Here is a 14,699-nt window from a genome sequence, read left to right as displayed (position 1 = left end):
AAAGAGAGGGTGAGAGGTGGGTAAAGGGTGCCTTTGACACTAAAAATGGGGATAAGATACAAACAAGGTTATGAGTGAATGGGCGCAGTTAGAGAGAACAGGAACATAGAAAAAAAGAATGTAGGAATTATAAAATGCTGAGCAAGAAGACATGGCTGGAGCGAGATTGCAGAAACAAACCAATATCACAGGTGGAAGACTGATCTATCAAGCTGAACACTGGGCGATAAAAATTAGCTGGACACTGGAATGTTGGAAGAAATTTTAGTGCTCAGGTTAGAGTGGAACTTGAACTCACATGTGAGTTCTTTTCGTCACGTCATGAAAGTGATCATGCCGACACATGCTGATTATGGCAATAACTTTAAATAACTTTCACCAGTCAAAACCGAATTGAGTTCCAGTCAAGTGAAACTGGCTTAGCGACAGAGTGCTACACTTGCTGCGCAGCACAGAATATGGAAAAGTTTATTTTATTTTTTTAGCACAAGGTGATTCAGTTGTTCCAAAAGAACCAGTACTAAATACCTACTGTTCACTGCAAGTGAAGTCATAAATTTATATTTTGAGTTCAGATAATAAAGAAGCTGATCGAGAGAAAACAAGCACAGATCCGGAAGGTTTACCCAGGCCTCACCTGCTTCAAGGAAGGAGTTCGGCAGATACCCATAGAGAGTATACCTGGAATTCGTAAGTATTCCATTTCAGAAGAGTGAATAAAGAATGAATTGAAATACTGAAGATACATTGAACATGAGAATGTAATAGCTATGATACATATTTACTCCAGAAGTACATGGTAAATACCATGCAAGAATGTATGGCCTATTTATATGCAGCCTATCATTGAGAAATGTTGGAATGTTTCAAAATCAAGACCATAAATGGCAGCAAGAATAGGCCATCTGATGCTTGGAGCATGGTCTACTGGTCATAAACGTCTAGCTACTTCAGCACCATTTTTATCCAGTGTCCCAATATGCCTTGATATCAATTTTAAGTTTCCACAGCCCTCCAGGGGAGAGTGTTCCAAAAAGATTCTCCACTCACTGAATGATTACATTTTCCTTGTGCATGTGCAAAATGGCATGCTCATGATTTTGACTGCAGCCCCTGGTCACAGTCAGTGAATGCATCCTCTTTGCATCAGTCTTTCAAGCTCCAAAGAAAATTATGTTTCAGTGTGATAACCTCTCATTCTTCGAAAACGTAATCTTATTGTGAACCAATAATTTTTATAGTCTGTCTCTTTCAGCTGTCTGCCTCATTCATAACAGCTGCGTTCTTGTTAATCATTGGTGACACACATATCGGACTACACAAGACAATCCTAAATCTTGCTGATCTCATTTCACTCTCGCAGTGACCCGATCCAGATCAAAGTCACTGACTTGTCATCAAGACTGATAATGTTATTTACCTAGGCAGTCTTCCGGTAAACATTGTTTACACAGCCTGAAAATTGCTTTTGACTTCACAATGAACTTGGATTTGTGAACCGTGTTTCTTTTTAATTGTTATCAGATAGATATGAACAACACTTTTAAAATGTTGATATGAAAATAAGATATCAGTCCATTTAAACAATGTTTTGGACCTAGATATGGGTCATGGGAAAATGTTTATTTTAATGAAAATTCGGAAATTGGTTTTGGCAAAGCTGTCTTGCTTTCATTCCCTTGAAGGTTATATTCTGTTTTAGAAATTAGCCTTGAGAGATGGCACCAGCAGGCCATCATTGGGCCAGTTGCCTGTGTATATTCATCCTTTGGTATTTAATATTATTGGAGTCATAGATTGATACAGTTGGAAGCAGGCCCTTCGGCCCTACTTGTCCGCACCGGCCAACAATGTCCCAACTACACTAATCCCACTTGCCTTTGCTTGGTCCATATCCCTCCAAACCTGTCCTATCCATGTATCTGTCTAACTGTTTCTTAAACAATGGGATAGTCCCAGCCTCCTCTGGCAGCTTGTTCCATACACCCACCACCCTTTGTGTGAAAAGGTTACCCCCTGGATTCATATGAAATCTTTTCCCCTTCACCTTGAACTTATGTCCTCTGGTTCTCAATTCCCCTACTCTGGGCAAGAGACTCTGTGCGTCTACCTGATCTATTCCTCTCATGATTTTGTACACCTCTGTAAGATCACCCCTTGTGTTCCATGGAATAGAGACCCAGCCCACTCAACCTCTCCCTATAGCTCACACCCTCTAGTCCTGGCAACATCCTCAAATCTTTTCTGAACCTTTTCAAGCTTAATATCTTTCCTATAACATGGTGCCCAGAACTGAACACAATATTCTAAATGCGGTCTACCACTAGTACACCACTAGTCACAGGCCCCCAGTCTGAGAAACAACCTTCCACCATCACCCTCTGCTTCCTTCCATGGAGCTAGTTTGCTATCCATTCAGCTATCTCTCCTTGGATCCCATGCGATCTAACCTTCCAGAGCAGCCTAACATGCGGAACCTTGTCGAATGCCTTACTGAAATCCATGTACACAACATCTCCAGCTCTGCCTTCATCGACACATTTGGTCACGTCTTAAAAAAAAGCAATCAGATTTGTGAGACACGACCTCCCACGTACAAAACCATGCTGACTATCCCTAATCAGCCCTTGCCCATCCAAATGCCTGTATAACCTATCCCTCAGAATACTCTCCAGTAACTTTCCAACTACAGATGTTAAGCTCACTGGCCAGCATTTTCCCTGCAGCCCTTCTTGAAAAGAGGCACAACATTTGCCACCCTCCAGTCTTCCTGTATTTAAGGACGACTTGTAAATTTCAACCAGGGCTCCCGCAATTTCCTCTCTAAATTCCCGCAATGTCCGTGGATATATCTGATCAGGCCCTGGAGATTTATGTACTTTGATACACGACAGTACCTTCAGAACTTCTTCGACGGTAACACTGACGGTCTCAAGACACTTCCATTGACTGCCCCAAGTTCCTCCTTCCTACTGTCTCTCTCCTCGGTAAATAGAGGAGAAATACTCATTGAGCACCTTGCTCATCTCCTGCGGCTCCACACAGTTGTGACTGCTTTAATTCCTGAGAGGTCCCACTCTCTCTCTAGTTACCTTTTCCCCCCTGATGTATCTATTGACTGCAATGGATTTAAATTTGAAAAACACAAAAGGACACAAAGTGCTGGAGTAACTCAGCAGGCCAAGCAGCATCTCTGGAGAACAAAATAGGTGACAGTTCAGGTCAAGATCCTTTAACCAGCATCTGCAGTTCTTTGTTTCTACATTTTGGATTTAAATTTGAGGCATTTTATGTACAGGTCTTCCCCAGGTAATAAAGGGGAAGTTCCTGAGAACTATTTGATAACCGAACAGTTTGCAAGTCCCGAATGTGTCCAGCAATATATTTAAATAAAAATATAAGTCAACCAATGGCAGTGTGCAGTTAAACCAGGGCCTCTAACTCATCCATACGGATTTCTCTGAAAGATACAATGATATTGCAGTGTTCGGAGTTCCTACCTGACACAATATGGCGGCAGCTCTGCAGTAAATCCATCCCGCTGGTCTCCCAAATGCTTGTTGGTATGTGTGGGCTGTCCATAAATTGGGTGTTCATAACCTGGGGAGGACCTGTAATGGTAACATCCAATAGTGCATTTTTTGTGCTTCAGCGTGAAACGAATTTCTACCTTTTTGAGCCAATGACTTCATTTAAATAACATAAATTAACAGATGCACCCAAACAAAATTCTAAGCCAACCTCCTTTTTTGCAAATATCCGTTGAAAAAAAATCTTCTCACAAATTTATTCTAAATATGTGGCTCACCACTTACATGCAGCAGAGCATCCTGGTCCTCTTGTGCAGGCTTTGAAGTAAGCCCCACCTATTGGTGAGTTGTAGGAATTACAAGACTACCAACTTTCATTGTGAATATTGTTCTCCAGTGTCTTAATTAATGGCAGATTTATTGTCATCCATCAATATGCCAAGATATTGACAGTAATTTGGTTTTTTTTCCATGTGTAATTTCATGCAGAAATCAGTTTATTGAAACCTTTGCCATCATGGAAAATGAGTGCTAATTGTTCAATTAATAAAATTTTGAAGAATGCTTACTTACAATAGTTCAACTTCAATTTCAGTTTTACACAATTGTTGGTCTCTTTAACACTATTATTAAGATTTAAAAAGGTTAATTAAAAAATAAGGACTTTGCATCCTTGCTGCCTGTGCAAGTTCTTTAATTTGGTAAACTCCAGTCACGTCATATTTGCTGGGGCCATATCTTTGTTGAATTGAAGTGTGGTAGCAAGGTAAAGGGGAAATTTATCATCATGGAGTTCAGATTCTGATTGGTGTAGTTTATTGTCATATGCACCAGCGTGCAATGAAATACCCTGTCGCATGAAACTCATTGAGTGAACAGTAAACACAACAATCCAGCAATAAATGCAATGATAAATGGAACACAGCAGAATGGTGCAAAGAATGGAGTGAAATAACAGAATAGAGGAGGTAGAGTTGAAAGTAAGAGTGTGTACCAACACCTCTGGGAAGGGAGTTTAAAAGAGGTTATTGGTTCAGGTGCTTGATAGCCATGGAGAAGTTATTTCTTAAGTCGACTTCCAGGCTTCAAAGCATCTGTATATTCTCCCAGAAAGTAGAGGAGAGACAAGGGAATGGCCTGGGTGACAGGCATCCTTGTCAATACTTTCAGTCTTCCTGATGCAATGCACCATGAAGATGGACTGGATGCAGGGAAGTGACAAGCCTGTGAGGGACTGGTGTATGTGTACACTCTATCTCTATGGAGGTGAAGGCGGCCAAAAGCAGAACAATTGCCATATCAGGCTGAAATACATTCCTCAAATTACTTTCAATAGCTCTTCTGGATAAATTAAAGGGAATCCTTGTAGACGTGCCAAATCTTGAATCTTCTTAGACGCCTGAGAAAGTAACCAAAAATGCAGATGTGCTTTATTGATTGACGCATTATTGTGAAAGGACCAGGTTAGGTTGTTATTGATGTGGATGCCATGAACATTGAAGCCTTTTCTACATCAGCTCCTTTGAGGGCAGAGTTGTATTTTCAGAGTTATATTTTAAATCATTAACCAAAAACTGAAATAATTGTCCTTTCCTTCCAACAGAGGAAACTGGATGGAAACCCAGTGGCAAAGATAAAGGGTAAGAAAATTTGTCGAAGGCTCTATTATATCAAGATAACTTGAGCAGAATAGTTGGTAGGTTGAAATTAGGGATAAAAATAAATGCAAAGTATTTCTGAATTTTAATGTAAAAAAATCGGTTGCAAATTATGAAGCTAGAGGAGGAAGTATAGGGGATGGGGAGAAATGGGTGTGAGCCCAGGTGAGGCACAGAGGAATGTGGGAGAGAAAGGGGCGGGAGGGTTGTTAGAGATGACCAAAAATCAGATAATTCATTGTTCATACAGTTGGGTTATAAGCTACCCAAGTGGAATATGAGGTGCTGTTCCTCCAGTTTGTACGTGGCCTCACTCTGACGATAGAGGAAACACCTTCTACATGGGATTTGAAAGTTGTACCCAATTTTTCTTCATTTTTACAACCAGTGTGTTAAATTTAATTTATGTAGAATCACTGAATTCTCAATGATTTGCCGAGTCCTGAAGTAACATTTTAAAACTTTTATTCAAGCACGATCGTTAAATTGCATCAAAGCAAAGCATGACAATATCTGCAGACCTGAACTAAAAACTGAACATATCATAACTAACAAAACAAATAAACTATGTAGTTAAAACTAAAAGACTAAAGACTGAACATGACTAGAGACAAAAGACATGGGACATTCAACTAACAACTTTCGCACAGAACACACTACTGAAAAACAGGCTTCCTTATTTATTTAGAATGATGAGGATGTATCAAGCACCTCGCACCATGAAGGGATTATTGTTCGTAGTTATGTCCAAGCTCCTATCAGTTGTAACACACGCTGTTCTTTGCCACCGTGTACAGCAAACCTGTTTCCAAGCAGTTAACGATCATTTTTAATAAACTGACCGCATCAGTTTTCTTCAAGTCCCTACAAATTGGTACACCTCACTTTTGAGTTCAGAATATGTTGATGGTTGGAGGCATGTTGGTGGTGCTGTAGGTCAAAGAAATGGCAGGGCTCTCTCTTGGGAGAGATCATTACCTGGCACTTCAATGGTAAATATGAATTACCGTTTATCATCCAGGCCCTGTTATAAACTGGCATGGCCACTTCATTGTTGCAGGTGCACAGAAAGGGGAGAGCGGTGCTGTGGGCAATGAATCCTCCCACTTCTGATAGAGGAGCATCCATTAGTGAAGAATTTAATTTATCTGGTCTATTAATCTATTTATTTCTAAATGCATATAAACTTTTTTTGCATTAATTTTAAATTTGAATATTTAGCAGGTGTTTTTTAATTAATTAAATTTAAATATATGGGCGGCACGGTAGCGCAGCGGTAGAGTTGCTGCTTTACAGCGAATGCAGCGCCGGAGACTCAGGTTCGATCCCGACTACGGGTGCTGCACTGTAAGGAGTTTGTACGTTCTCCCCGTGACCTGCGTGGGTTTTCTCCGAGATCTTCGGTTTCCTCCCACACTCCAAAGACGTACAGGTATGTAGGTTAATTGGCTGGGTAAATGTAAAAATTGTCCCTAGTGGGTGTAGGATAGTGTTAATGTACGGGGATCGCTGGGCGGCACGGACTTGGAGGGCCGAAAAGGCCTGTTTCCGGCTGTATATATATGATATGATATGATATGATATGATAAGATTTAGTTTTAGGTCTTTATTGTCATCTGTAATCGAGGTACAATGACAAGCTTTTTTGTACACTATCCAAATATACCTTGTATAAACAATCACTTCAAAGTCTAAGTACAATAGATAGAGCAAAGGAAAGATACAGAATGCAGAATACAGTTCTCAGCATTGTAGCGCATCGTAACCTTAGACAAAGTCTAAAGTCCTTAGTGGGGTTGAGGTGAATCAAACAGTACCCTTGCTAATGGAAGGATTGTTCAGAAGCCTGAGAAAGGAGGAGAAGAAACTGTTCCCGAGTCTGGCAGTGCGCACTTTCAAGCTTCTGCATCTTCTGCTGGATGGAAGCAGAAAGAAGAAGGAATGACTCGGGTGGGATAAGACTTATGTTGGCTGCTTTTCTGAGTCAGTGGTGGGGTGTCTGGTCTACAAATAATCGCAAATCTGCTTTCTATGCATTCAGGCACATTTGCTTTGCAGCATTCCCCCCCCCCCCCCCCCCCAGAGAAATCACATGCGTTATTTTCAATGGAAAAGAATTTCAAAGGCACTGTCACTAGTTTATCTTGTACTTGCATTGACACAGAAGGAGGCCATTTGGCCCATTAAGTTTGTGCTTGTTCTGAGGGGAGCAATCCCCGAGTCCCATTTGCCTTTCCTTATTTCTATGCACTCTTGCAACTAACTGTTTCTCACATATGGCCATCAACTCTCCTTGATTCTTTTTGCCTATAGCCTTATTTATAGTAGACGGTTAATATATCAACATGCCTTTAGGATATAGTGCAAATTGGCATCATGTTTATGTCTTACAATGAAGAGCTGGACCTGTAAGAATGACTAAGAACAGGCTGTTTTACTGTTTCCTAAAATATTTACATTGAGCTTATTGACATTTGAAAGTGAGATACAAGTATATAGGTTTCCTCTGTGAAAAAAAGTTTATTTTATGTTTGTTCTTATTTAGTATCTTAAATGTATAATCTATCCAATATTACTGTGGTGTTTTTTCAAATCGGCCATAAAAAAAGGATTTATTTCTTGTTCATTCAATCAGCATTTTAAAGTTGACTAAATAAATGGCAACATAACTAGTAGACATCATTTCTAATGCTTGAATCGAGACCCGCCAGTCAGTCAATTATACATCTTTCATATTATGACTATGAACATTTTTATGCTAATAAACATTCTAATTAATTTCTACTGTATTTGTATTCCAGAAAAGAATTGAAGGACCCAGATCAGCTGCATAATTCCTTGAAAAACCTTCTGGCACAAATAAAGGTTGTAAGAATAGTATGCTAAAGATGTACTTGGGACATGGTGAAATAATTTTTTTGTTGTATAAAAGCAACAGCTCTGCAGTTGACTTCTAGGCTTCTGATGTTGATTAGACACTTTCATATGTGTCATATTGTACAATCAGATTTTGAATTGGGTGAATATGGGCAACATAGTGCACAACTAGCAGAGTCACTCTCTGTCAGCATCAGGCCCAAGCTCAATCCTGACCTCTGCTGCTGTTTGTATGGAGTTTACACATTCTTGCTGTGATTGTATGGGTTTCCTCCGGTTTCTATTCTGGTTTTCTCGTAGCTCAAATGCATGTGGGTGGTGGGTGATTTAGCACTTTAAGTTGCCCCATACCTTCCCCCTCCATGTGTTGGTGTATGGTAGTATCTCGCTAAAGTTGATGAAAATGTGGGGAGAATGCGAAAAGGCCTAATGTAAATGGGTGATCAGTGGAATGTCACAGCGGACCGAAGGGTTTGTTTCTATTTTGTATCTCTGACTCTGACTTTATGGATTCAGAAAATAAATAAGATATATATTTTCAATGCTAATTAGTAGTGGACAGATCAGGCAGTTAAATATCACTGATGCAGTAAATCAGTTAAAATACTTTGACTATATGCATGATTCCGTTAACCTCGGCTGCAAATACTTTGACTGGAGTACACCACCAACAATGTCAAGTTATAGTACAACAGTTTTAAAGTTATTGATTTTGAACGCAAAACTTCAACTCCCTGCCTGCTTGGGTGTTCACAGAACACACTCTGGTTGAGATGGTGAGAAGATATCATTATCTCTGGACACCACCTACGTTCTGTTTCCTGAATCCCAGAACGGATATATTAGATATAACACACGCGATGATATATTAGATGTTATTCCCATAGGCAAGCACCAGCTTCTCTGGGAACACCTCAGTAGTAGTTCTGCTGTGATGTGAACTTGCAATGAAGGGAGTAGCAAATTTGTTTGCATCTTCACTATGGTACTGAATGGAAGCATAACTGTGTTCCTTAAATTATCCTTATTTCATTCTTATATCGGCTACCTTGTGTACCTCAACTTTTTTCAACAGAGCCATCCTAGTGCCTGGCCTTTCATGGAACCAGTGAAGAAGTCTGAGGCTCCAGATTATTATGAAATTATTCGATTTCCAATTGGTATGTTTCAGTAATTTTAGCTCATTCATCTTTGTTATAACGGAATTTGGGAGTATTTTTAACTATTTGATTTGGTCAGATTAATGTTTGAACAAGAGTAAAGTTAGTTTATGTACCAATGCTCATCAAGGTTTGGAGTGGATTCTTTTTTAACCCAACTTTAATTAGCTAGGGAAAACAGATCTATTAATATAAGAGCTAAAGGAGGGACATCAGTTATTAAGCTGGAAAGGGTGCAAAAAAGCTCATGAAAATGTTACCGGGAATGGAGGATTTGGGTTATAAGGAGAGACAAAATAGGCTAGGTCTATTTTCCCTGGAGTGTAGGAGGTTGAAGGCTGACCTTAAAGACTTTATAATCCTGAGGGGCATGGACATATTGAATGGTCAATCATTTTCCCAGGGTAGGGAAGTCTAAAACTAGAGAGCATAGAATGGAAAGATTTAAAAGGAAGTGATGGGCAACCTTTTCGCAAAAAGAGTAGTGGTCATATGGAATAATTGTCAGAAGAAGCTACAAATATGGGTACAATTACAATGTTTAAAAAAAAATTGACCAGGTATATGGATTGTAAAGGTTTAGAGGGACATGAGCCAAATGCATTGGACTGAATCAAGTAGGTCACTTGGTTAGCATGGGCCAGTTGGGCTGAAGGGTCTGTTTCGGTACACTGCAATGTTGTGACTCTAAAAACAGTAATTCTGTGAGTTTAACATATTTTACATTCCACTCCTGTTAATTGAATTTGAGCCACAGTATATTCTAATGGATACCATACCTTCTGATTAGCTCAGCCCATGCTTTTATAAGGAGAGAATTTGACTTGGATATCATTATTATGCAGTTATTGCTGTGGGATATCAATTTTCTAGTCACAACTTCCGGGAAACCTTGTAAATTTGTACCTGTATTGCAGATCAGTGAATTCAACATAGGTTAACCAGTGTATCGTTTAATTACAAAAAATTGCCATCTTGCATAAGATGCAAAAGTGGTGAGGAGAAGCACAGAAGATTGCTATTCAGCCCACTTAGTCTGTAATTGTGATGGTAAATCCAATTAGTTGCCATTTTTAGATTTCCTTGCTCCCTCTGTTTTGAGTAAATTGCAAACCAAATTCCTTCCATGGGCTAAAGAATCCTATGTTGTTTTTCATTGTTGCTTCAGACCTAAAGAGTATGAGTGACCGGCTGAAGAATCGTTACTATGTTTCCAAGAAGTTATTTATTGCTGATGTTCAACGTATCATCACAAATTGCCGTGAATATAATCCCCCTGAAAGCGAGTACTGCAAATGTGCCAGCATGCTGGAGAAATTTTTCTACTTCAAGATTAAAGAAATGGGGCTTTTGGACAAGTGAAAACATTTGTGAATGAGATGGATGAAAGCTTGGACGTTCAAATCTGACAGACTGTGAAGATAGCAGGATAAACTACTAATCAGTAATTCAGTCTGTGCAGTAAATGGGATCACTGCAATTTGTTTGAATGCCATTATGGTAGTTGCATGGGCTGGCCATTGGTACCCACAGTGCATTGTTTTCTTTACAAAGATCCAGAGTGTCCCAGTGTTTAACTGTTGAAGTCTCCATCTCATTGCATGCAGTTACTACTGTCAAAAGTACTCGAGTAATTGAGACGTTAAATGCTCAGCCTGCATATCGGATGATCCATGGTATTGACAAGGATGATGCACGTCACACAAATAATCACCAGGTTGCAATTGTGACACTGAAATCAATAATGGAACGTACAAAGCAGATTCTTTCACCTAAACACATACCACAGTGAGCTTCTCACTTTCACTCTGTGGAGTCTGTGACTTCAAAGCATTGCCTGGCAGTAAACAATGAGGGCATGTTGCGATGATGCCTGACCACTTTCAGTTTTTGTAATTTTTTTAAACTGAGTTGCATTTTGTACGTTTGCTGTAACATTTTGCTTGTGTAAATAAATACAGCAGTAAATGCACTCCAGAATTGTAATTCTTATTTCTCACTGAAAAAATTGCCCTGTTTGCGTACAAAGTAAAATGCATACCACATGGGCGATATGATGAGTTCAGTAATAATGCACATTTTGTTTTACTTATTTGTCTATTACTCGCGCCATGTGCTTTTATACAATCTAGTAACACAGTAAATGTAATTGCACATATGATCATGTCGACAATGATCTTTAACAATGCACAGATATTTATTATAATAATAATAATAATAATAATGCATTACATTTATATAGCGCTTTTCAAACACTCAAATACGCTTTAAAGGGATGAACGTTCATTGAAATTTATAAAGTAGTAGCAAGGAAATCCTTGATAATTAAAATGTGGAAAATTAAAATATCAATATTTGTATCATTAAGATTAATCTAAACAAATAACTGTGAATTTGGTGGAGATTTTTTGATTTTTTGTTTCTTGCTTTGTACGACTTGAGTATAAGGTTATTTAATGTTTTAAGAATTCTTAAATATTTAGCAATTAATTTGAACTTTAAATTCATTGGATTTTACATCAAGAGATGTTTTAGTCTCGGCCTGCAAAAACGTGGAAAACTAGATTAAGTATTATTTCTACCTGGTGTAAGAAAATAACTGCAGATGCTGGTACAAATCGAAGGTAGTTATTCACAAAATGCTGGAGTAACTCAGCAGGTCAGGCAGCATCTCAGGAGAGAAGGAATGGGTGACGTTTCGGGTCGAGACCCTTCCTCAGTCTGAGGAAGTGTCTCAACCCGAAAAGTCGCCCATTCCTTCTCTCCTGAGATGCTGCCTGACCTGCTGACTTACTCCAGCATTTTGTGAATACATTTCTACCTGGTTGTTAGCCCTAATTCCATTGTCAACTTCATCCGGAATGTTAAGTATCCAAATGATGAGTTCCCCTACTTTAATTTAGATATGATTTTTTTGCCTCCCCTGTCAACGTTTCATTGAGAAGCTAGTTTTGCCGTTGTGTTACAACTACCCGAGACAGTGCAGATAAAATGTGCAAAGGCAACAGCAAGGTAGATTGGAAGATCTGGATTACATTCTCAACATATGGGAACTCTATCAAAGTGTCTGTTAACAACGGGGAAGAAGCTATTATGCAATTACATTTACTTATTTCTGTGCACCGACCGGCTGGAGACGTGGCAGACATTATCTCCATTGTATGAAAACACCCAAGAAAGGTACAGGGAACATCATTACTCACAATATGTGTGTATCGAGTTCACTAAAGCCTTTAGTTCTGTTGATCATTAGGTAACCTAGCACTTCATGCTGAAATTAGCAAATGTTTTCAGCTAGTCAGCATTGAAAGTCACTGCTACACAACAAATCCTTTGTTATTTGTGACAAAAGTGAGTTTCATTTCCTTCAAATGCCACTAACATTAACTCAACTTGAATGGTTGAACATTTAGTTTCTATTGGCAGTCATTATACCCCTTTTAAGGGCCCTTGATGCAAGTTCAAATGAGTAATGCATTCAGTTTCAGTTTCTATTCCTTATTGGGACAAACGGAAACAAAACCTATGCACTGCATTTAAAAGCCAAACAGAATCAGATGCTGCTACTTACTCATCCACTGCTCAGAGAAGAGCACAAAGACTTTTTGGTGAGTTGGGTATTTGATTCTTAAAACGTGTTAGCATATTAGATGGAGATTCTGCTGATAAATTTAAATATATATATTTCAAGTTCACTTCTGGTTTGTGAGGTTTGAGCACTAAGTGCAGGCTGGCAGTCCCTGTGTTGTTCTGAGGGAGCTATGCTCCATTGGAGGTGCAGTCTTTGATTCAGCTCCTGTCTGATGCATCTAAAATATCCTAGAGAATTATTGTGAAGAGGATCAGGAAAGTTTTCACCAGTATCTTGACTAATATTTAACCATCACTAAATGTGACCAAATGGCAGGTTATTTAGTTAACGCACTTTTGCCGGAGAGAGCATGCTATGTGCAATTATTTCCAACAATTAAATGGAAATCTGTATTTCGCTTGGGCTGCTGACAACCCAGCGATTGAATTTTGATTTCTCTAACTTCAAGTAGCCCTTGCATCCCTCTCTCTCCGTCCTTCCCCCACCCTAGGTTGAATGGTTGAACATTTAGTTTTTGTTGGCAGTCATTATACCCCTTTTAAGGGCCCTTGATGCATCCTAGTCAACCCTAGTCGTCGAACCAGTTTTACTGTCGTCCTGTTGAGTTCCACTGTCTGTATGAATTCGTTATCACCAATCCCACAGCCAACAATGGACCATTGTGGGCTCCACATTTCCTTGATTATCGTTGCTTTCTGCATATTTTCCATTCATTTGTCCTAAGTACCTTCTATGTCTCTTGTTCCCCTGTCCCCTGGCTCTCAATCTGAAGATTCAGCCATTTCACTTCATACACTTCACTTCCAATTTCCATCCTGCCCTTAAATATACCTGGACTATCTCCGACATCTCCCTCCCGTTTCTGGACCTCACCCTCTCCATCATAGGAGACAGACTAGTGACTGGCATATTTGAGGATTCAGCCTAGTAGCTCTACTCAATAACCAAAAGTCTGTAGTCTCTTTTTGCTCTGGTTTATTTCACTCACATGTTTAAACTGTAATGTTGTATTTGTAATATTTTAATGTTTTATGCTTCATTCTTAATTGTTTACTGAATGTTCGTGTTGTTACTTGCAAGCGGGGCACCAAGGCACATTCCTTGTAGGTGCACATACTTGGCCAATTAACTTATTCATTCATTTATAATGCTTGGGATATTTTATCAACACATTTTCCATAAACAAAATTGCATAAGAAAATTAATAACTTGCCATTTAGATGTAAAGCTGCCAATGTCTGTCAGCTGTTACATAAACTGCTCTGTTTTCATTTCCATTTATTTTAGCTATTGGAAATCTGATACAATGTTTTAAGAATAAAGCCATGTTGGTTAGACAAACAGAGCTAAAAAATAGAGTTTTTTCTCTGAATGAATATAAACAATGCCAATGAAGATTCAGAATCATACTTTGAGTCTTTACATAACCTTCACTGATGCAGCCTGTGTCATTGTTTTGTGATCCATAATTATCATTGCACTGACTCTCCATAATTACTTGATTTCCCATCTCCTCAGCATCTCTATCGTAAACTTACAGCCAAGCTTAAAGGAACTCGAGCTCTTTCATATTCTCCTCACACCTCAATTCTGTTAAGTTTCAGATCTTGCTGATGTCCCCATCAACTTTCACATCCTTGCTGCTTCTAGATTCTAGGCATTTAACTGGCTCGAAGGGCCGAATGGCCTACGCCTGCACCTATTGTCTATTGTCTATTGTTAACTAATGAGCCCAACCGCACCTCTTCAGCAGCATGAAAGTGAGAGGAAAAATAATCAGGTGTTTTTCTTGGCAAACTGTTGATAAATTAATGAAGGATTGATGATACATAGGTTACTTGGATTGGATTAGATTACTTTTATCGTCATTCAAAAATAAATT

The 14,699-nt window shown here is 39.0% G+C and overlaps 1 protein-coding gene across 1 annotated transcript in view; it reads left to right on the top strand.

Annotated features, from left to right (window-relative positions):
- The window catches only part of kat2a (K(lysine) acetyltransferase 2A), a 36,512-nt gene extending 25,377 nt beyond the window's left edge, over positions 1-11,135 (top strand). Inside the window, exons 14-18 of the mRNA XM_078424907.1 lie at positions 576-690; positions 5,134-5,170; positions 7,990-8,053; positions 9,141-9,225; positions 10,394-11,135. Coding sequence (XP_078281033.1) covers positions 576-690; positions 5,134-5,170; positions 7,990-8,053; positions 9,141-9,225; positions 10,394-10,587 — 495 coding nt within the window. The 3' untranslated portion in view covers positions 10,588-11,135. The remainder of the gene's footprint in view (positions 1-575; positions 691-5,133; positions 5,171-7,989; positions 8,054-9,140; positions 9,226-10,393) is intronic.
- The last annotated feature ends 3,564 nt before the right edge of the window (positions 11,136-14,699 follow it).

Source organism: Rhinoraja longicauda, chromosome 29, assembly GCF_053455715.1.
Source record: "Rhinoraja longicauda isolate Sanriku21f chromosome 29, sRhiLon1.1, whole genome shotgun sequence".
NCBI classification, from domain to species: domain Eukaryota; kingdom Metazoa; phylum Chordata; class Chondrichthyes; order Rajiformes; family Arhynchobatidae; genus Rhinoraja; species Rhinoraja longicauda.
Note: the sequence above shows the minus strand (reverse complement) of the source record. Positions and strands in the feature narration are given on the sequence as shown.